Source organism: Hippoglossus hippoglossus, chromosome 4 (genome assembly GCF_009819705.1).
Source record: "Hippoglossus hippoglossus isolate fHipHip1 chromosome 4, fHipHip1.pri, whole genome shotgun sequence".
NCBI lineage: Eukaryota > Metazoa > Chordata > Actinopteri > Pleuronectiformes > Pleuronectidae > Hippoglossus > Hippoglossus hippoglossus.
In genome coordinates, this window is record NC_047154.1 from 20,120,487 (window position 1) to 20,136,099 (window position 15,613).

A 15,613-nucleotide genomic window follows, 5' to 3' on the forward strand; every position below is an offset into this window, starting at 1 on the left:
AAAAATTATGGAAAACACCCCATCTCGCAATGTTAAAGAAAGTGAAAAGAAATTCCTGGATCTGCATCCTTCCACCAACTTTTGTGGTAATCCGTCCAGTCATTTTTGCATAATCCTGCGAAATAACAAACAGACAAAGAAACAAGCGCAGACGAAAACAAGGTCATTATAAAAGATAATTTCGAGGTTGTTTTTATTCCTGGGCAGAGACTATTTGTTATGGTTGCACACTGTTATTGAAGCTCTTCTGTCAAAAAGAAATCCCTGAATTTTGTGCTGACGTCCCATGTGACAGAATAGGCACCTTTGCCTGATGAGCCTGACAAAATATTGTTTTTGGATGCACAACTTAAAAAGTTTCCGAAAAGCTGGAGATCAGGTCATTGTCAGACAGTTACATATGCTTGGGAGAGAGTTCCTTTTCTTGTCTTTGAGGTGGTGGTTGCAGCATCAGAGAAAACACTGTGTGTAGCACAGCAGCTCCTTGAGGTGTGGAGAGGATCGATCTCAGTTAATGTCATATGGCACAGCACCCAGAGGCAGCCGTGTGGTGCTGATGACAGTGTAAAGCCTTGCCTTTGGCGGCTACATGCTCGGTGCTGCAGAGCTGTGATTTGAAGTTCACATGCAAAGGCTGACAGACAGACAGCTCTCAGTCAGGCAGGCAGACAGCCAGTGAGTCAGCCAATCTTTCCACAGGGATGACAATACATCTGTATCTGTTAAAAGCGTACAAACGCGCTCACAGGGGTCTCAATGCACCACAGGACTGACGGTGGAAAATGCTAACAGAAAAAAAACAGGGCAAACACTTTACAACCACTGAAACAAACATACTTTGATACAAACATTTTCCAAATATTCAACTGGCTTCAGTTTAAAATGTAAGAGTGAAGTTTTAGAGAACACCAACTTCTGAGGGGATTTTCTGTGATAGTCACTGAGAGAGGGGTCGAAAAAAATCACGTGTAGGTCATCTATTATTTGATTCTCCATTTCCTTTTTTCCAGTTTTTGTGGCTTCCAGGGTTCAAGTTCAATCTAAAATGTGTATTACTTCTGTGTTCACTTTGCACGATGTCATTTTAATTGCAAACCAAGAACAAGATGCTTTGCTGGCATCAAGGAGCATCATGATCTAAATTCAAATATTCTAAATATGTTGGTTTTTAGAGTAAAAACCAACATCCTCTGACCCAATTATTACCACCGTCAACAATCAAAAATCATCTGTACTAGTCACAATGCATCACTGATACGGCACCTCCTCTGAATCTCACTGGAACTGAAATGTGCAAAGCCAACAAGTGACAGCACAAGCTATGACATGATAGTATAACAACTACACCCACTTCCACACACATTTGAACCCATCAACTTCTGGCTGTAGTCCCAGCTTTAGTTCCTTGTCATCCACGGTTTGAATCAGGTTTAATGCTGTAGTTCCATAGAGATGACTGATAAACCACTCCATTACAAAACACCAAATTAGAGCAGCAACCAACAATTATTTCTGAATGATTATTTCAAATTAATTAATTAATCAATAAAAAAAGAACAAAAGAAATATGAGGTATGAGCCGAACCATGGCTCAAGTCTCTGATTCAAACCGTGGATTTGTTTGAATTGTTCTGCCCTTGATTGCTTCTGCCAAGGACGTCATGTTTTTGCCCCAGTTTGTTTGAATGTAGGATGGAGCATGAGCCAACAAAGAATCCATTCAACTTTTGGGCGGATCTGGATACAGGGGCGGATCCAGGAATTTCTTTTATCACTTTCTTTAGCATTGGGAGATTTCTCAGGGAATAATACACGGATCTTGATGAAAAAAAAAAATCCTGCATATTTAGGACTGATTTTGGGTTTTAGTAACAGAACAAAAGGATAAAACACTGAAGACAACACCGTCGAGGTGGAGTAACTTGATTTGATTTTATTGTCACTGTTTATTGGAGCAAAAAACCTAAATTGCAACTTAGACTCTTCCTCCTAAAATATCCAATTAGATGTTGACTCCACCATCTACAATGATGCTGAAATAATCTTGTAGTAATTGTACACCAATTAAAAAAAGATATCCTTTCAAAGTCAGACCAGTTCAGCCCCAGTCAGGAGCAGGTCCTGAAGCCCAGCTAAATAACATGGGTTTGTCCTACATTGTTATGTCAATGTCAATTAAATTTAGATCCATACAACTGCTGGTCTCATTTTAACTAATTCCCATTCAGTGAGGTAATTAGCGGGTGTTCCACTCGTAGAAAATCCACCAAACAATAGAAGCAGGCAGGAGGATTTGAAAGGTAGATGAAGAGAGGAAAGCATAAATGTGTTTTGTCTGTGTGTCTATCTACCAAAACAAAGTGATTTGCGATGATAAATGGTCTCAGACACTCACAAAGGCATCAAGATCGACCTATATTTTCAGTCTTCAAAAATAGGCCAGAACCCAAATTAAGGGCCGGTAGGGGTAACACGCATGTAAACGCCATTATCTTCACAGTAATTGTGTGGTGTTAGGCAACATAGGAGCGGCCTTGAGTGGAGAGACGTAGCCTTAGGGCATAGCTGTTGACATGTAAACAGTGAGGAGAGAAGCTGAAATGACAGCACAGACAGTGGCCTTGCACTACTAGTTCTGCTTGACATGGGTTTCGGCCTTGGCCACAGAATTAAGGTCTAAAGGACAACAGTCTAGATGTCAAGATACCGGTACTCACATCATATCAATAAGTAGGTTGATTTCCTTAATTGCCGGAGAAAATAAATTTCTGTCTTTTGAATCCTTCATCTTTGGGACAGTTTTACATCAGTCTATGTGGCAGCAGTCCGTGACCCCAGAAAATAAGAGACAACATCCTCTGTAACAAGCTCCGTCTTTCTCTGCTTCCTCTGTCTGTCTGCAAATGCGATTTACAGAATGGCAGGAGATCCTTCAGAGTACCTTCAAAATAAATACTTGTGATTTCATTTAGGATGTAATTCGCTAAAAAATACAAATATATGCAATGTTGTTGAAATCTTTACACGTTCCTGCAGGAAAATCTCAGAGAAAGTTGTGTCTTGTTTAATATGGTTTGGTTTATATGAAAAGCTTTATAAATTTGTAATATAGAGGGCTGCAGGAATGTGTCCAAAACCCCTAAATAAGTAATACTTTTTGCACTTTTGGTTCCCTCATCCTGAAGGGTTTTATGAATGGGTTTTTGGTTTGACTTCTAAAATCAGGTCTGTGCACAAGCTAAAAACATTTTCACATTTTATTCTACAGCATAAAACAAACAAATGCGTGTCTTAAAACAGGTGGTTGCCAACAAGTTGTAGGGAACATCATGTCATCATGCCAAACATGAAAACCAATCTAGTCACACCTTTGTTGTGTTGCACTCCCAAACTATTACTAAAGCCTATTTTCCACTGGTCAAATAACCCAGTACATCTGACTTTTGTCTGCAATGGGAATGGTTAACAGATGACTCTGCATTAGACGACCACACTAATTTCTTCTTCTTCATTTTGTCATGGGACGCTGACGCTGCACCTTTTGGTGCGTTGGCGCAAGAACAGCCATCAGCCATTTTTCATATCATGCTCTCATCATCAAGATACAACACTGGCAATACAGCAATGGTAAATGGGAAAGGACTCCATCACTTTTTAGTAGGTGTATAACTGCTAATTTTGGTGTTAAAGAGGTATAACTTTCTAAGAGAAAAAGGGGCTTGCAGAGGAGGTTAATGCACTAAATGAATTTACAAATTGGAAGCATATTGGTGGTGATGCTGAAGTGTTGTGTGTAATTTATTTATAGACTTATATTAGCTTTTTGTATCTGGCGATTACATTTAAAAAAGATCAAAGGGGTGTTCATCTTTGAAGATTATCTTACCAAACAAAACATGTCATAATCTCTCGTTTATCACGGAGGGAATTTTCTGCAACGTTCCAAAAGCCAACGAGGGGACCGGTCTGACACTTGCTTCCTGGGTTCACTGACAAATACGCCATTGCTGCATTCCCTCTGCGCATGGTGTGAGGAATTGACTGTTTGCTGTAGTCATGATGAGTGAGTCATCCCCAAATCCTGTTAAAATCCTGTCATCATGAAATCTGCTCCACCTGACAGTCATGGAAGTCACCATATTTTTGAGCACATCTTTTTTTTTTTTTTATGAAATCCAATTTGTCAGACTAGAACAGATTAACATCACTAAAGCTCCATTAAAGCAGGAGCCGCACTAATCCTGTTCATTTGTGGGCTAAACTAGGCCACATAGGTATTACGTGCAGTAGAACTAGCCAATCATTGTTGTTTGACTTAGAATAATTGGTTGCATGCATTTGTGTGCGTTTGGTTGTACATGCTTATGCCATCTGCTGTGCTGAACTTATACTGTAAACTCCTGGCCATCAATTCTACTGGAAAGAGATGGAAGCTAAATTCAGCTGGACACTAACTTAGCCTTTGCTATGTTTATTTTTAACACATTAAATTCCAACAGCTCTCGAGAGCATAACTTAGAGCGGTCACATGGGAATACATTCATCTGCCATGAGAGAAAGATGCATAGCACAAGTACACAAACACACAAAACAAGCCACCAAACACAATGCTGTGAGGTGAAGGTGAGGGGATGATCCTCTTCTGCATTCATCAAAATCATCTTATTTTAAATTATTGATCAGGTCCCTATTTTTCCTCACTTATTCGCCGTGGTAGGGGTCAGTCTAAAAATAGCCTGTGAGAGTCAGTGCCTGGAAGTCTTTCCATGTTCTCCCCGTCTGAAGCATTAGTGAATTCAGATGAGCCTCCTGCAGCTCTTCTGTCTCCCTTTCTCATGCCCAGCCACACACATCCATGCTGCCATGCACACACATACTAACGCATACACACACACACGATACACTGAAACATATAACTGCTATCACAGACACACAAAACACTGTATTCCCCTGGAGTTTCAGCGTTCCACTATCTCCGTGAATGGGAAAACTGCAGCCTGCAACCCCCACAGTATCTCACCTCTCAATTTATAGACTACTGCCATCAGCTTATCCACCACCCCCTTCATCCTCCCTCCTCCATCTCCCTCCTTTCCTCCCTGTCCAAGTCCACCTCGTTTTGCCCCAGTTCCTCGAGGATTGGCCAATAATACCCTGTACTCTGAAGAAGCAACAAAAAGTCCACTCGCAGTGTGTGTGTGCGTGTGCGTGTGCGTTTCTGTGTCGTGAGGTCACATGTTACCACCTAAAAATTTCCCAGTGACCTGTTCCCTCTGCTCTCCCTGCAGAGCCCGTGTGTCCCTGTCATAACGAGTGACAGTCAGGAGAGGAAGTGAGAAGTATGGCACCTTGATTGAGACTGTGCAAACAAGGTGTGATCACAAAGAAAAAGTTGATATGCAAAAGGAGGAACGGGTCGAGACGGGAGATTTGCTACGTGAGTAATGCATGTACGTGTGAAACAGGCAGCTGTTCCTGGACAGAATTATTTTTATCTCCATACGCCAAGAAAAACCAGACAATAAAGTTAAGTGAAGTAGTATTGCAGGTAATGTGTAATTCTCCTGCATTGAACGTGGAGGATATAATTCACTTTAGAGCCAGACCAATTCATAAGTAGTCAGATAATGATCAGCCATATAGTCTGAACCCAAACCGGTTAGGATGAAATGTAAAGGGCAGCCCTTGCTTCCACCTCTTTTAAATAAGAAAAGAGCTGGAACTGGACCCAGTAAGCAGCAGGCCACTACACAGCTACTGAATGGATGAGTGACTGCGGGTAGGGAGTTACAAATAACTCCAGACCTGAACAAAAGAACCAGGCTGGAGACCACAGAGAAGCAATGACACTGACTTGCCAAAAATCAAGAAATATGCAAACAAGCATTGGGTTGTATCTTACTGTGTGATACTCTTGAAAAAAAGGGGATTAAACCGTAATTAAAAGGTCACTGATAAGTCTACACTTGATTTCTAAATAAATAAAGATTCTTTGTGGCTCTTTATAATAGATTTTGCCTTTTTACCAAGAGATTAATATCATCTATACATTCACATTTAATTTGTGTTGAGTACTTTATGCTGTCAAACATTTTATGGATGTTTAGGATATTTTATCGTATAGTTCCAGGTGAAACACCTTTAATATGGTTCTGATCTCCACACCAGTGATACAATTTGACAAATAGTCCTGTAATAGTCCCTGCTACTGCTGTGGACTTTCGGAGTGCCGACCAAAGGTCAAAGTTTAAGTACATCATGTCATGAAAACTCTTCACAAATAGCCCAAAATACCCTCTGACCCAGACCATGGATGCAAACACAAAGAGAGGTTAGGCTGCTATAACTTGGATTGTGGCTCAAAGTGATGCTCCAGCCACTCTGAGGACACAGAGTTAGAGGGAATTCTCAAAGTTAACTCATACTGTGTTAATTATCATACCATGGTAGGGAAGTTAAGAGACTTCCTCGGCTCTTTTCAGAGGAAACAGAATAAAAGACAAAAGAGTCTTGGATGATATTTGATTCTTTGTAAAAGAGCCAATTTAGCGAAGTCATAAGAGTGAGACAAAAGAGAAAGGCAGGAGGGTTGTGAGATAAACAAAGTGTGAGACCCTGGGGTCCTCTCAGGAGTGTGAGTGGAGGAGTGTGGCCTCTCTAATGACCAATCAACACCCTCCTTGTTGCCATGGCATCTGTTAGTACTCCAATGGCCTCCCATCTGAGTGTGAGCCGTGAACTCAACACACAGCCGGGATCCAATCAGAATGCAGAACCGGCAACGCTCGGGTCAAGGAGCAATTCTGACATTTTGCAGAACGTCAACGTTCAACCTTTTCTAAAAGTTCTACAGAGGAGTTTTGCTCTTCGGGTACGGAGGGTGGATATGGGAAGAGGTGAAAGCCAACGGGAAAAAAATGGAACATCACAGTGCTACTTGAGAGGGCGAGAGAGGCAGATTGATAATAACTAGCGAACAGAAGGTGACACCGCGAAACCTCCGGGTCTCAGCGAAAATGTTCTTAGGATACAGAACTAAAGTAACTTTTGCATAATTGGACAAAGTGAAGCTATAAGGCCAAGTGAATCAAAGTCTAAAACATGTCTACTCTTTACTTCTACTTTCTGTTTTTTTCTTGATGAATATCTGAAGGAGTCGCAAAACTTATGAAAGTGCTCTTATGTTTTAACAGTTGAACCTCAGGCAGCATTTAGTGACAAACTCTTGAAATACCAAAGTAGACAATAAACCTGTCACTTGTGTCAGACGGGGAAAAAAAGACACATGAACAATGGTGCATAACTGACAGCCACAAACAAAATGACAACAATCCTTTTAAGTGTCACTTCACCCGCAGCTCTGATCCTTAGTTTACGATAATATTGAAAAATGCTAAAAACTGGGCAGGAAACTGAGGGGGGGGGGGGGGGGCAGGGCTGGATGTAAGAGTGTCAATGTCAGTGTCGTAACATTTCCGAATCGCAAGACACCTCTGCCACATTGGTCTCCTGAAGTAAGCATTAGTGTGGCGGATGACCACGGGGAAGGTGCCAAAGGTAATGTTACACTACTGGAATAAAACCAGACACAAATTATCAATAAACACCATTTTCCCAGTCTGATAATGAACCCACCAGTATTTGATTAGAGGGCATCAACTCAGCATCGGTCTTGCAAGGTCAAAGTAGGTTTTAATTGCTGGGTGGCATTATGAGCCATGTTCAACCCATGAAATGCAGATTTTTTTTTGTCATATTATTTAGTTTACAGCTCAAAAGAAATATTCAAGGGTGTCATATTTGCAAAACCCTTTTAGGACAAATTTGTGATTTGGGACTATATGAATAAAATAAAATCCTGATAACTGTTTAATCCGGTGGTGGTATCAGGTCAGGGGTAAAAGGCAGGAAAACACCCTGGATGGAATGTCAGTCTATCTCAGTGCACAGAAAAACATTCACGTCCACTCAAGGACAAGGTAGAGCTCCAAATTCATCTGACCTGCATATCTGAACTGTGGGAGGAGGACTGACGAAAAGAGAAAAGTCAGCGTGAGAAACAGAAAGCAAAGCACAAAGAGAGGAACCAGGGCTTGATTTCAATCCCAGGATCTCATTTCTGTGAAGCCTCATTTCTAACCAAGCTGCCCTCATTGAGTTTTTTTCTAAAACAATAAATCGTTCCCCTAATTGCAGCATGAATGTTGCGGTAAAATTGATATGCTGATCTATTAAGTTTATTGCTTTGTTACTGGGAACAATCTGGCTGCAGAGAGCGGGTGAGGACAGGTAGCATCTGTCCCCACCTACTGCCTTGGCAGCATTAGTGTCATCTGCTAGTTGTGGCAGCATCTTGGAAACACATCAATATGGCTTTATGTAGCCAGGGCCGCTAGTAGCTAGCATGCCAGTCACGCTCTCAGGCAACGCTCGCTCACAGCCTGAGCATCCACGGAGCACCGAGCCAACAGAGCTAAGCGGAACTGAGCTCGCGCTGAACAGGGAGGCCAGGTCTCCGTGGACCTGCATGAGGAAAAAGGGCCAGTGTCTGTCATCTACCCACACATCCATGGTTAGAAGTGTGGGGCCAAGTCCAGATATTGACAACGCCACCATTGTAGCTGTGAGCTTTATTTTCTTGTTTCCCCCCCTCCAGCAACACTCCAGTTATGGAATGTTGATGCTTTCATAAAATCTCAATTACTGACAAGTGTGGAGACCACAACTCCAACAGCCTGGACAAAATCTTTACTAAAATGAAACCTTCTGTATTATAATTACATTTGTTAAGGACTTGTGTGTTTGTTATCTTCGGCTTGGATGGTATGTTGTTGCTGTGGATGCTTGCCAGGAACAGACAGCAAAAGTTAAACCAACCTATGAAGCTCCATGCTACCTACTTTAACAGTTCGTCCGTAAACTAAATGTCTTTAATCAATTGTGCACAAAAAATAACGACCAATAATTATTCACAAACAGATTGATTTTCAAAGGATAAAAAACAAAACACAAAATGATAGGCTGTGATCAGTTAAAAAAAGAGTGATGCTGTCACTTCAATATCACTCACACTAAATCATATAAAAAAATTATTTCCCTTTTCTTACAACAGCGAATTGGTTGTTCTTTTAAAACGTGTGTATATATCTACATGGTCAGGGATGGGCTGTGTGCTGCCGTTACACCACGCCTGCACCACTGGTTCAGATAACAGTTCCTAATGGTGCACAAGGCCCAGTAATCCCTGTTATATGGGAAGTAAGCACAAGTCAAGCTACTAAAATTACTCCACAGATGGAAGCTATTTCCTGCGCATGCACAATTACTGTCTGGTGATTTGTGAGTTGCATGTACTTTCTATCCAAACTTTACAATTAACATTTACTCGTTAATTTTAAGTATTAATAACTTCATTTAAAAAATGCTGGCCTGCAAGAATTATAACCTTGTGGACTTAAAACTCAGACAGTTTCTGTTCCAAAATGTCACGGATATAATGAGTGGAGGAATCTATTCTGAGACCAGTGGTACAAAAGGTCACCGTGAAACAACTTATTAAAAACAAGCTTATAGCAACCTGTCTGCAAATATGTGGGTGTTATCTGCACATATTTTGCAGACTTCAGGAGGTGTGAAACCCAGTTAACACAGGAAGTTGTGGGAAAGGCCTTACTGACCATCTATAAAGAGGCGAAGCAATTTTGTGTCTGACTTCAGTGCAGGGTGTTTTTTACCTCTGCATTTTGATCATGACAATTACTAACAAATTGATCTCCCCACTACACTCGACAAGCTGGATCGTGTCATGCTGTGGCAAGTCATCTAGTTTCAGACCTGCACAACCAGGATGTGGTGAGAGTGGCAAAACATTGGTGCGGCATCAGCAAAACCCTTAACACACACACACACAAACACACACACACACACACACACACACACGCTTTCCAGGCACACAAAGACTACACCCATTCAGTCATGTTAACGCACAGAGCACAGTAAACCAAATTGCTGGTGGAAGGATTTCACAGAAACGGAAATCCAGTCAGAATCAATCTAAATTCAAACGTGAATTCCCTTAACTGTGAGGTGATATGAAATATATGAGCAAGCCGAAACCTTCCACTTCTCCAAATGCTTTTTACACTACGTTGCTATGACGATGTAATAGTCTGTCACGGTTGCACTGTTATTTGTTTGCCTCTGTGAGGTAGTGGGAAGATAATGTGTGAATGTGAAGTGCTGCCTTTTGGCAACGCACCTAATGTTTGGCCGCAGAAGAAACAGCTCCAGTTTGTGGCGAGTGACTGTGAAGGTTTCATATCATGGCCAAAGCCTGTGTTATGACTCACAGAGCATTACCCTTTCATCGCATAATAAAAGTACATAGCATGACACTAGGCAAATGCAAACAAGAGCTAAGGGAAAAGCCATATTTTAGTGCTTGACACATGTACATAAATAATATTTTACGCATCAATCCACTTAGGCCGGTAAGAGTCCATTCAGCACAGTTTACCATTCGAGAAGCATTTCATTTCATATAAACTTAAGCGTAAGCCAAGACAAAGAAAGGGAAATTGATTAGATTCAGAGAGAAGTGATTCATTCCTCATATGGCCATCTGAAACTGCTCCTTTAAAAAACAAGCCACCACAACCGTAAGCCCCTGCTGGCAGATATACATCTACAACATAACTTCCTCAACGGGGATGTTCTTCTGTCCAATCAGGGCTCAGCACAGAGCAGCGAGCTTGCTTCAGTCAAATGACTGCACAGAATGCTCATGTTCCATTTGACTGGAGGGGTGTGCAAACGTTGCTCTGTAGCGGTGCTCCAGGGAGCAGAAGTCCGGATATGAGTCTGACCCTGGATCATACGTGGGGGAAGTCAGTTATTACAGCACAGGCCGGTGGTTTATGAGTTTGGTTTAAAATCCAATATCAGAACTACATCCAAGGACAACGTTCAGCCTACTCTGGTCAGCTCAGCAGCTGCACGAGTGAACCATCCACATAACACCTCCTTAATGTCAAAACTCAGTGGGCAAAATAAGACAGCTGGTGTAATATGCAGTGAAAATGTTTTTACATGATATTTGACTTATGGGTGACACTGGATACTGATGTGAAATATTGGTTACTTTATTTCCCATATACATAAAGGCAGAATATTATGTTGTTCTTCGTCACCCGCAGTCATTTCCCAGGCTAGCCTGACCACTTTGTGTCCCGACCACGGCTGCTGGAATGTTTGACCACCGAAAGCAGCAGAACTGTTAATGCAGCTTGCTGACCCAAGCGTGATCTCTCTCAAACAATCTCTGTGGGGTCACAATTGCAAGAGAAAAGCCTACAATGGTGAACTTATGGTCAGGGCTTAATAACAGAATAGGTTCTTCTCTGGGGCACACACAATAACACAGCAGACATAATGATTGCTCTCATTGTGCAGGGCTCGACTCAGTCCTGCACTGTTGTGTGATGCTCACTGTCTGTCCTAAAATACTGTGCAAGTACGTTTGGTAAACACAGCTGCTGACGTTACACGACACCTTGGCGGTGCAGCCTTACAATTACCGTAATTACACAACACACAGTAATTTTTGGCAAAAACAAATAGTGAACAAAAAAATACAACTGGCAAGCACACATAAAATCCTTAGAAAACAGAAGCTAATGCCACAGACACAATAATTTAAAATTCTGTATTTATCGGCCCTTTTTTTTCATAAAATAATTACTTATTTTCTTTATAAGATCTTGGATCTGTGTGAAAGTTTTCCAGAGTTTAAATGACACCTTTCTGTGTAATGTTTTGCTTGTCCAATAACCATAATCAAAATATATTAATTATTTACAATATAAGAGCTATGACACTGAGAAAATCCTCACTTTCAAGACTCTGGAAACCAAGAATGTTTGGTATTCAGTAATATGATTAATGCCCATTGTCTAATTATTTCCCCACTAATATATGTTTTCAATATCAAAGAATCTACCGAGTCCTTCTCGATCAATCAATTTGTCATTTCATCTTCAAAATGTCAGATTTGGTGGAAAACTTCCAACATATCAAAGTGTGATCTTCAAAAAAACGGAGATCATTTTTATTTACATTAATATACAACAATCTAATCAATTTCCCTTAGTTTGTCTTTGCTTTGGCTTCTAGATTAATAGGAAGCTAGATGCAGATTGAGTGGTGAAGCTGAGCTGAACTGACTCTTGCGGACTGATCGTGGGTAAACACCTTTTATGAATACGTGTCAAACACATCCTCACATATGATCAGTCCCTCAGCTCTTTTTTTGCATTTGCCTTAGTGGCAAGCGATGAAGTTAATACAATGACTTTTTGCACATTTTAACACTCAGGAAAAAAATATATATAATATATAAATTATATAAATTATCAATCAATTACTAAAACAGTTCCAAATGATCTTGATAAAAATAATTAAGTGACTACTTGTTTCAACTGTATCTCGATCCATTTTAGATCAGAAACTTTATGAACCAAACAGATCACAGACAGTTGTAGTAGTAACATCACATACCTTCATGCTCGGATGCTGGACACGACACCTGCACAACCAGATCAAATGTTCTCTCTGGACTCTCCCTGAAAACACAAACAAAAAACACTGTTGATTCTTGGGCACATCACAAGCAGCTGTTATCACGCTGACAGCATCACAGGCATGTGTAACAACAGTGTCACTGTTCGATTCCTGCACATTCACAGCATTTCTGCGCTCCTGAGGTGGACCTGTGCCGAGTTGGCCTACTTCAGTGAACATGAGTCGCAGCTCCCCACCAGCAGGTTAGCTGCAGCGGACACCGCTTTGCTCTGCATGTATAAATGATACGTTTTCATGTATGCGCGGAGGACCGGGGGAGACACCGGGGTCACGGCGAGCAGGACCCGGCTGGTGGAGGTGCTGGTGGGGAGCGCGTCGTGTCCACAGGTAACCCCCGGTTGAGACGCTGTCTGCTCGGCTAGCGGAGCAGCTAATATGCGGTGAGCTAGCAAGAGCAGGGCAACAGACTGGTTGACCCCAATGCCGAGGAGCCAGCTGGCCTCGGCGGTTAAGTCCACAGCCGGACATGATGCCGGGGATGGCGGTGGAATTACAAACATTCCTCCGCGGCTCGCGTTCACCTGCCGCCGGTTAGCCCGAGCTACACTTGTAGCCGTTAGCTCGACAGTTGTGCACGAGAGAAGAGACAAACTCTTACTTTATTCTGCTGTCCATGGTTTGGGCTACAACATCGCGACAGCTCCGAGGCTGTCGGCGGCTCCGCTCGGCTCGGCTCGGCTCTGCAGGGGCTGTCAAGTCCGTGGATATCCCCCGCGTCCCCCTCCTCGGTCCCGGCCGTCACTTCCCCGCCCGTCGCAGCTGATGCCGCGGACACATGCTCGGAGGTCGGGCTGGTGGTTGCAGTTCGTCCTGTCCTCTCCCAGGTCCGACTCCACGGTGGTAATTATTTCCCACAACAAACACCGCTCCAGGAAGTGCTGTCACAGACCTGCTGACGTCAGCGCGTCACATCGGCGTCTCCCCTGCACGAGGGGTAACAGGTTAGATGCGCACGAGCTGACCTGAGATCATGTGACCCATGACTAAAGTGTGAGTTCAGAAACTAAACTGTGTTTTCATTACAGGTGAAACAACGACAAGGGGAATTTACTCATTTCTTACTTCGGTTAAAGAGAAATAGGGAATTGAACTATTCGCTTTTGAGAAGTGATTTAGTTTGGGGTATATTTGCTTAAAAAAATGACTTAGACAAATAACTAATTGTCATTACTGTTGCCAGTGAACTTCAGACTAATCAGATAAATAATTAATCAACTAAACATTTCATCTTAAAGGGATAGTTCACTGAAACATGATGATTAATATTTATTAATTATTTATCTGATCACTTCTCACATGCGAATAAAGAAGTGGTAAAACATTTTTTTAATTTTGTCTTTTCCACCAATTTCATTTAATACACATAACAATCAATTGATTATTAAAGAACATTATTGTCAGATGAATTGTTGATCTAGATAATTATTGGTTGTAGCCTTACAGTTTTCCTATGATGGAATTATAAACCCTTCCCAGGACACCTCCTTCTGTTCATTACTTGCTAAATAAAGCAACGTGATTGAACACAACAAATGAGCTCAATACAAACTCAAATTAACACAACATCCCTCCACATGTGAAGGGTCACAAGATGATAATCAGCGTGGCATAGCCGTATGTTAGTTGTGTGTACTGGACTAGACAAACAGACATGACCCGGTTCGTACACAGTTCACAAAGGCCAGTATGGATTCTTGGAGGGCAACAGGGGCCACAAGCAAATTTAGGCTAATCTGCATGGATACAGTTTATCTCATGTGTCACATGTAAAGGAATACATTGTGAAAATGGGCATTTGACTATTAGTTGACATATTGATATAAATGCTCTCATATTTCTTACATCGCCTCAAGTTGCACCATGGGCAAAGCAATCAAATTCAAGGTCAACTTTTCTAACCTATTGGCCTAGAATCTTTGAGCAGCAAATTTTATGTCTGGAGCTTGTTTGGCTTGATCTGAATGTGAGAAGTGAAACAGCAGTGCTTGCCCCTCCTCCTTCATTACCCCCAACGAAGGTCTTTAACCCTCAACACAGAAACTGCTGCGTCGCCAACAAATCCCACTGCGGTGCACTGTGGAAGTCTGGTGAGCGCTGGCACGATTACCTCACTTTCCTCCATGTAATTACAGTGTGTCATGAGCATATGCCACTTACACTAACCATGTTAGACTACTGTTGTCCAAGCGTGAAATAAGTGCTGAAGTTGCAAAGCATAACTCAGTTACACTTATAAATTATGAGAGACTGTGTGTGTCGTGCTGTGTGTATGATGTATAAAGTCATCCCACTGTGTATGGCGACTGGAAACTGCTTCAGGACGCCACTTTAAACACAGAGATCATTAATCAGCTGAGTCACTGGTCTCTTGAAGAGGAAATTCACCCCAAAATAATATTATTTTTATTTGTATTATTCTTTATGTTATTTCATAGCTCAACAGTTCAGGTTTCAGCTCCTTGTTTCACACACACACACACATTCATTCATTCAGTTAAATCTGATTTCGGTGTAATATCGCAAACAAAACATCCTCTGAGCTGAGAGAGTCAGCTGCTAATTCGTCAGTGGACTAATTCCCCACAGTGACACCTAATGACATTATCAATTAATAACTAGAGGCTCTGATTTCCATCTTAAGGGACATATTTGTTTCTTTGTAAGTGTTGATTTTCCTTCTCCACAATCACTACCGCTATTCCGCGCCATGTGAATTCTGTTTTCGTGAGGACTTTTTCCTTTTAACGTTTGCATTGAGTCTCATGTTTAAGCAATATTTGTCCCATGGTAAATTGAAACCAATAGCTCAGATGTACTGCTCTCCCCTCTCCAGAGAGTCTGTCTGGATCAGAGCCAGATTTCTCCAGGCTGACTGGAAGGTAATTAAGTGGCAGCAGACTGGGGCATACTGTTTCAGGCAGCCCTATGAAATGATAATGGCGGCGCTGCAGCGTTAACATAAAAAAGACAATAT

At 41.7% G+C, this 15,613-nt stretch overlaps 1 protein-coding gene across 3 annotated transcripts in view; it reads right to left on the reverse strand.

Annotated features, from left to right (window-relative positions):
* Positions 1-13,600, reverse strand: part of dennd1b (DENN/MADD domain containing 1B) — a 99,884-nt gene extending 86,284 nt beyond the window's left edge. Inside the window, exons 1-2 of one of the 3 annotated variants that reach the window (XM_034582086.1) lie at positions 13,238-13,600; positions 12,556-12,620 (exon numbers count right to left, since the gene is read on the reverse strand). In XM_034582086.1, coding sequence (XP_034437977.1) covers positions 12,556-12,620; positions 13,238-13,254 — 82 coding nt within the window. In that variant the 5' untranslated portion in view covers positions 13,255-13,600. The remainder of the gene's footprint in view (positions 1-12,555; positions 12,621-13,237) is intronic. The other 2 variants (XM_034582085.1, XM_034582087.1) reach the window with 2 other exon arrangements.
* Between the last annotated feature and the right edge of the window lie 2,013 nt (positions 13,601-15,613).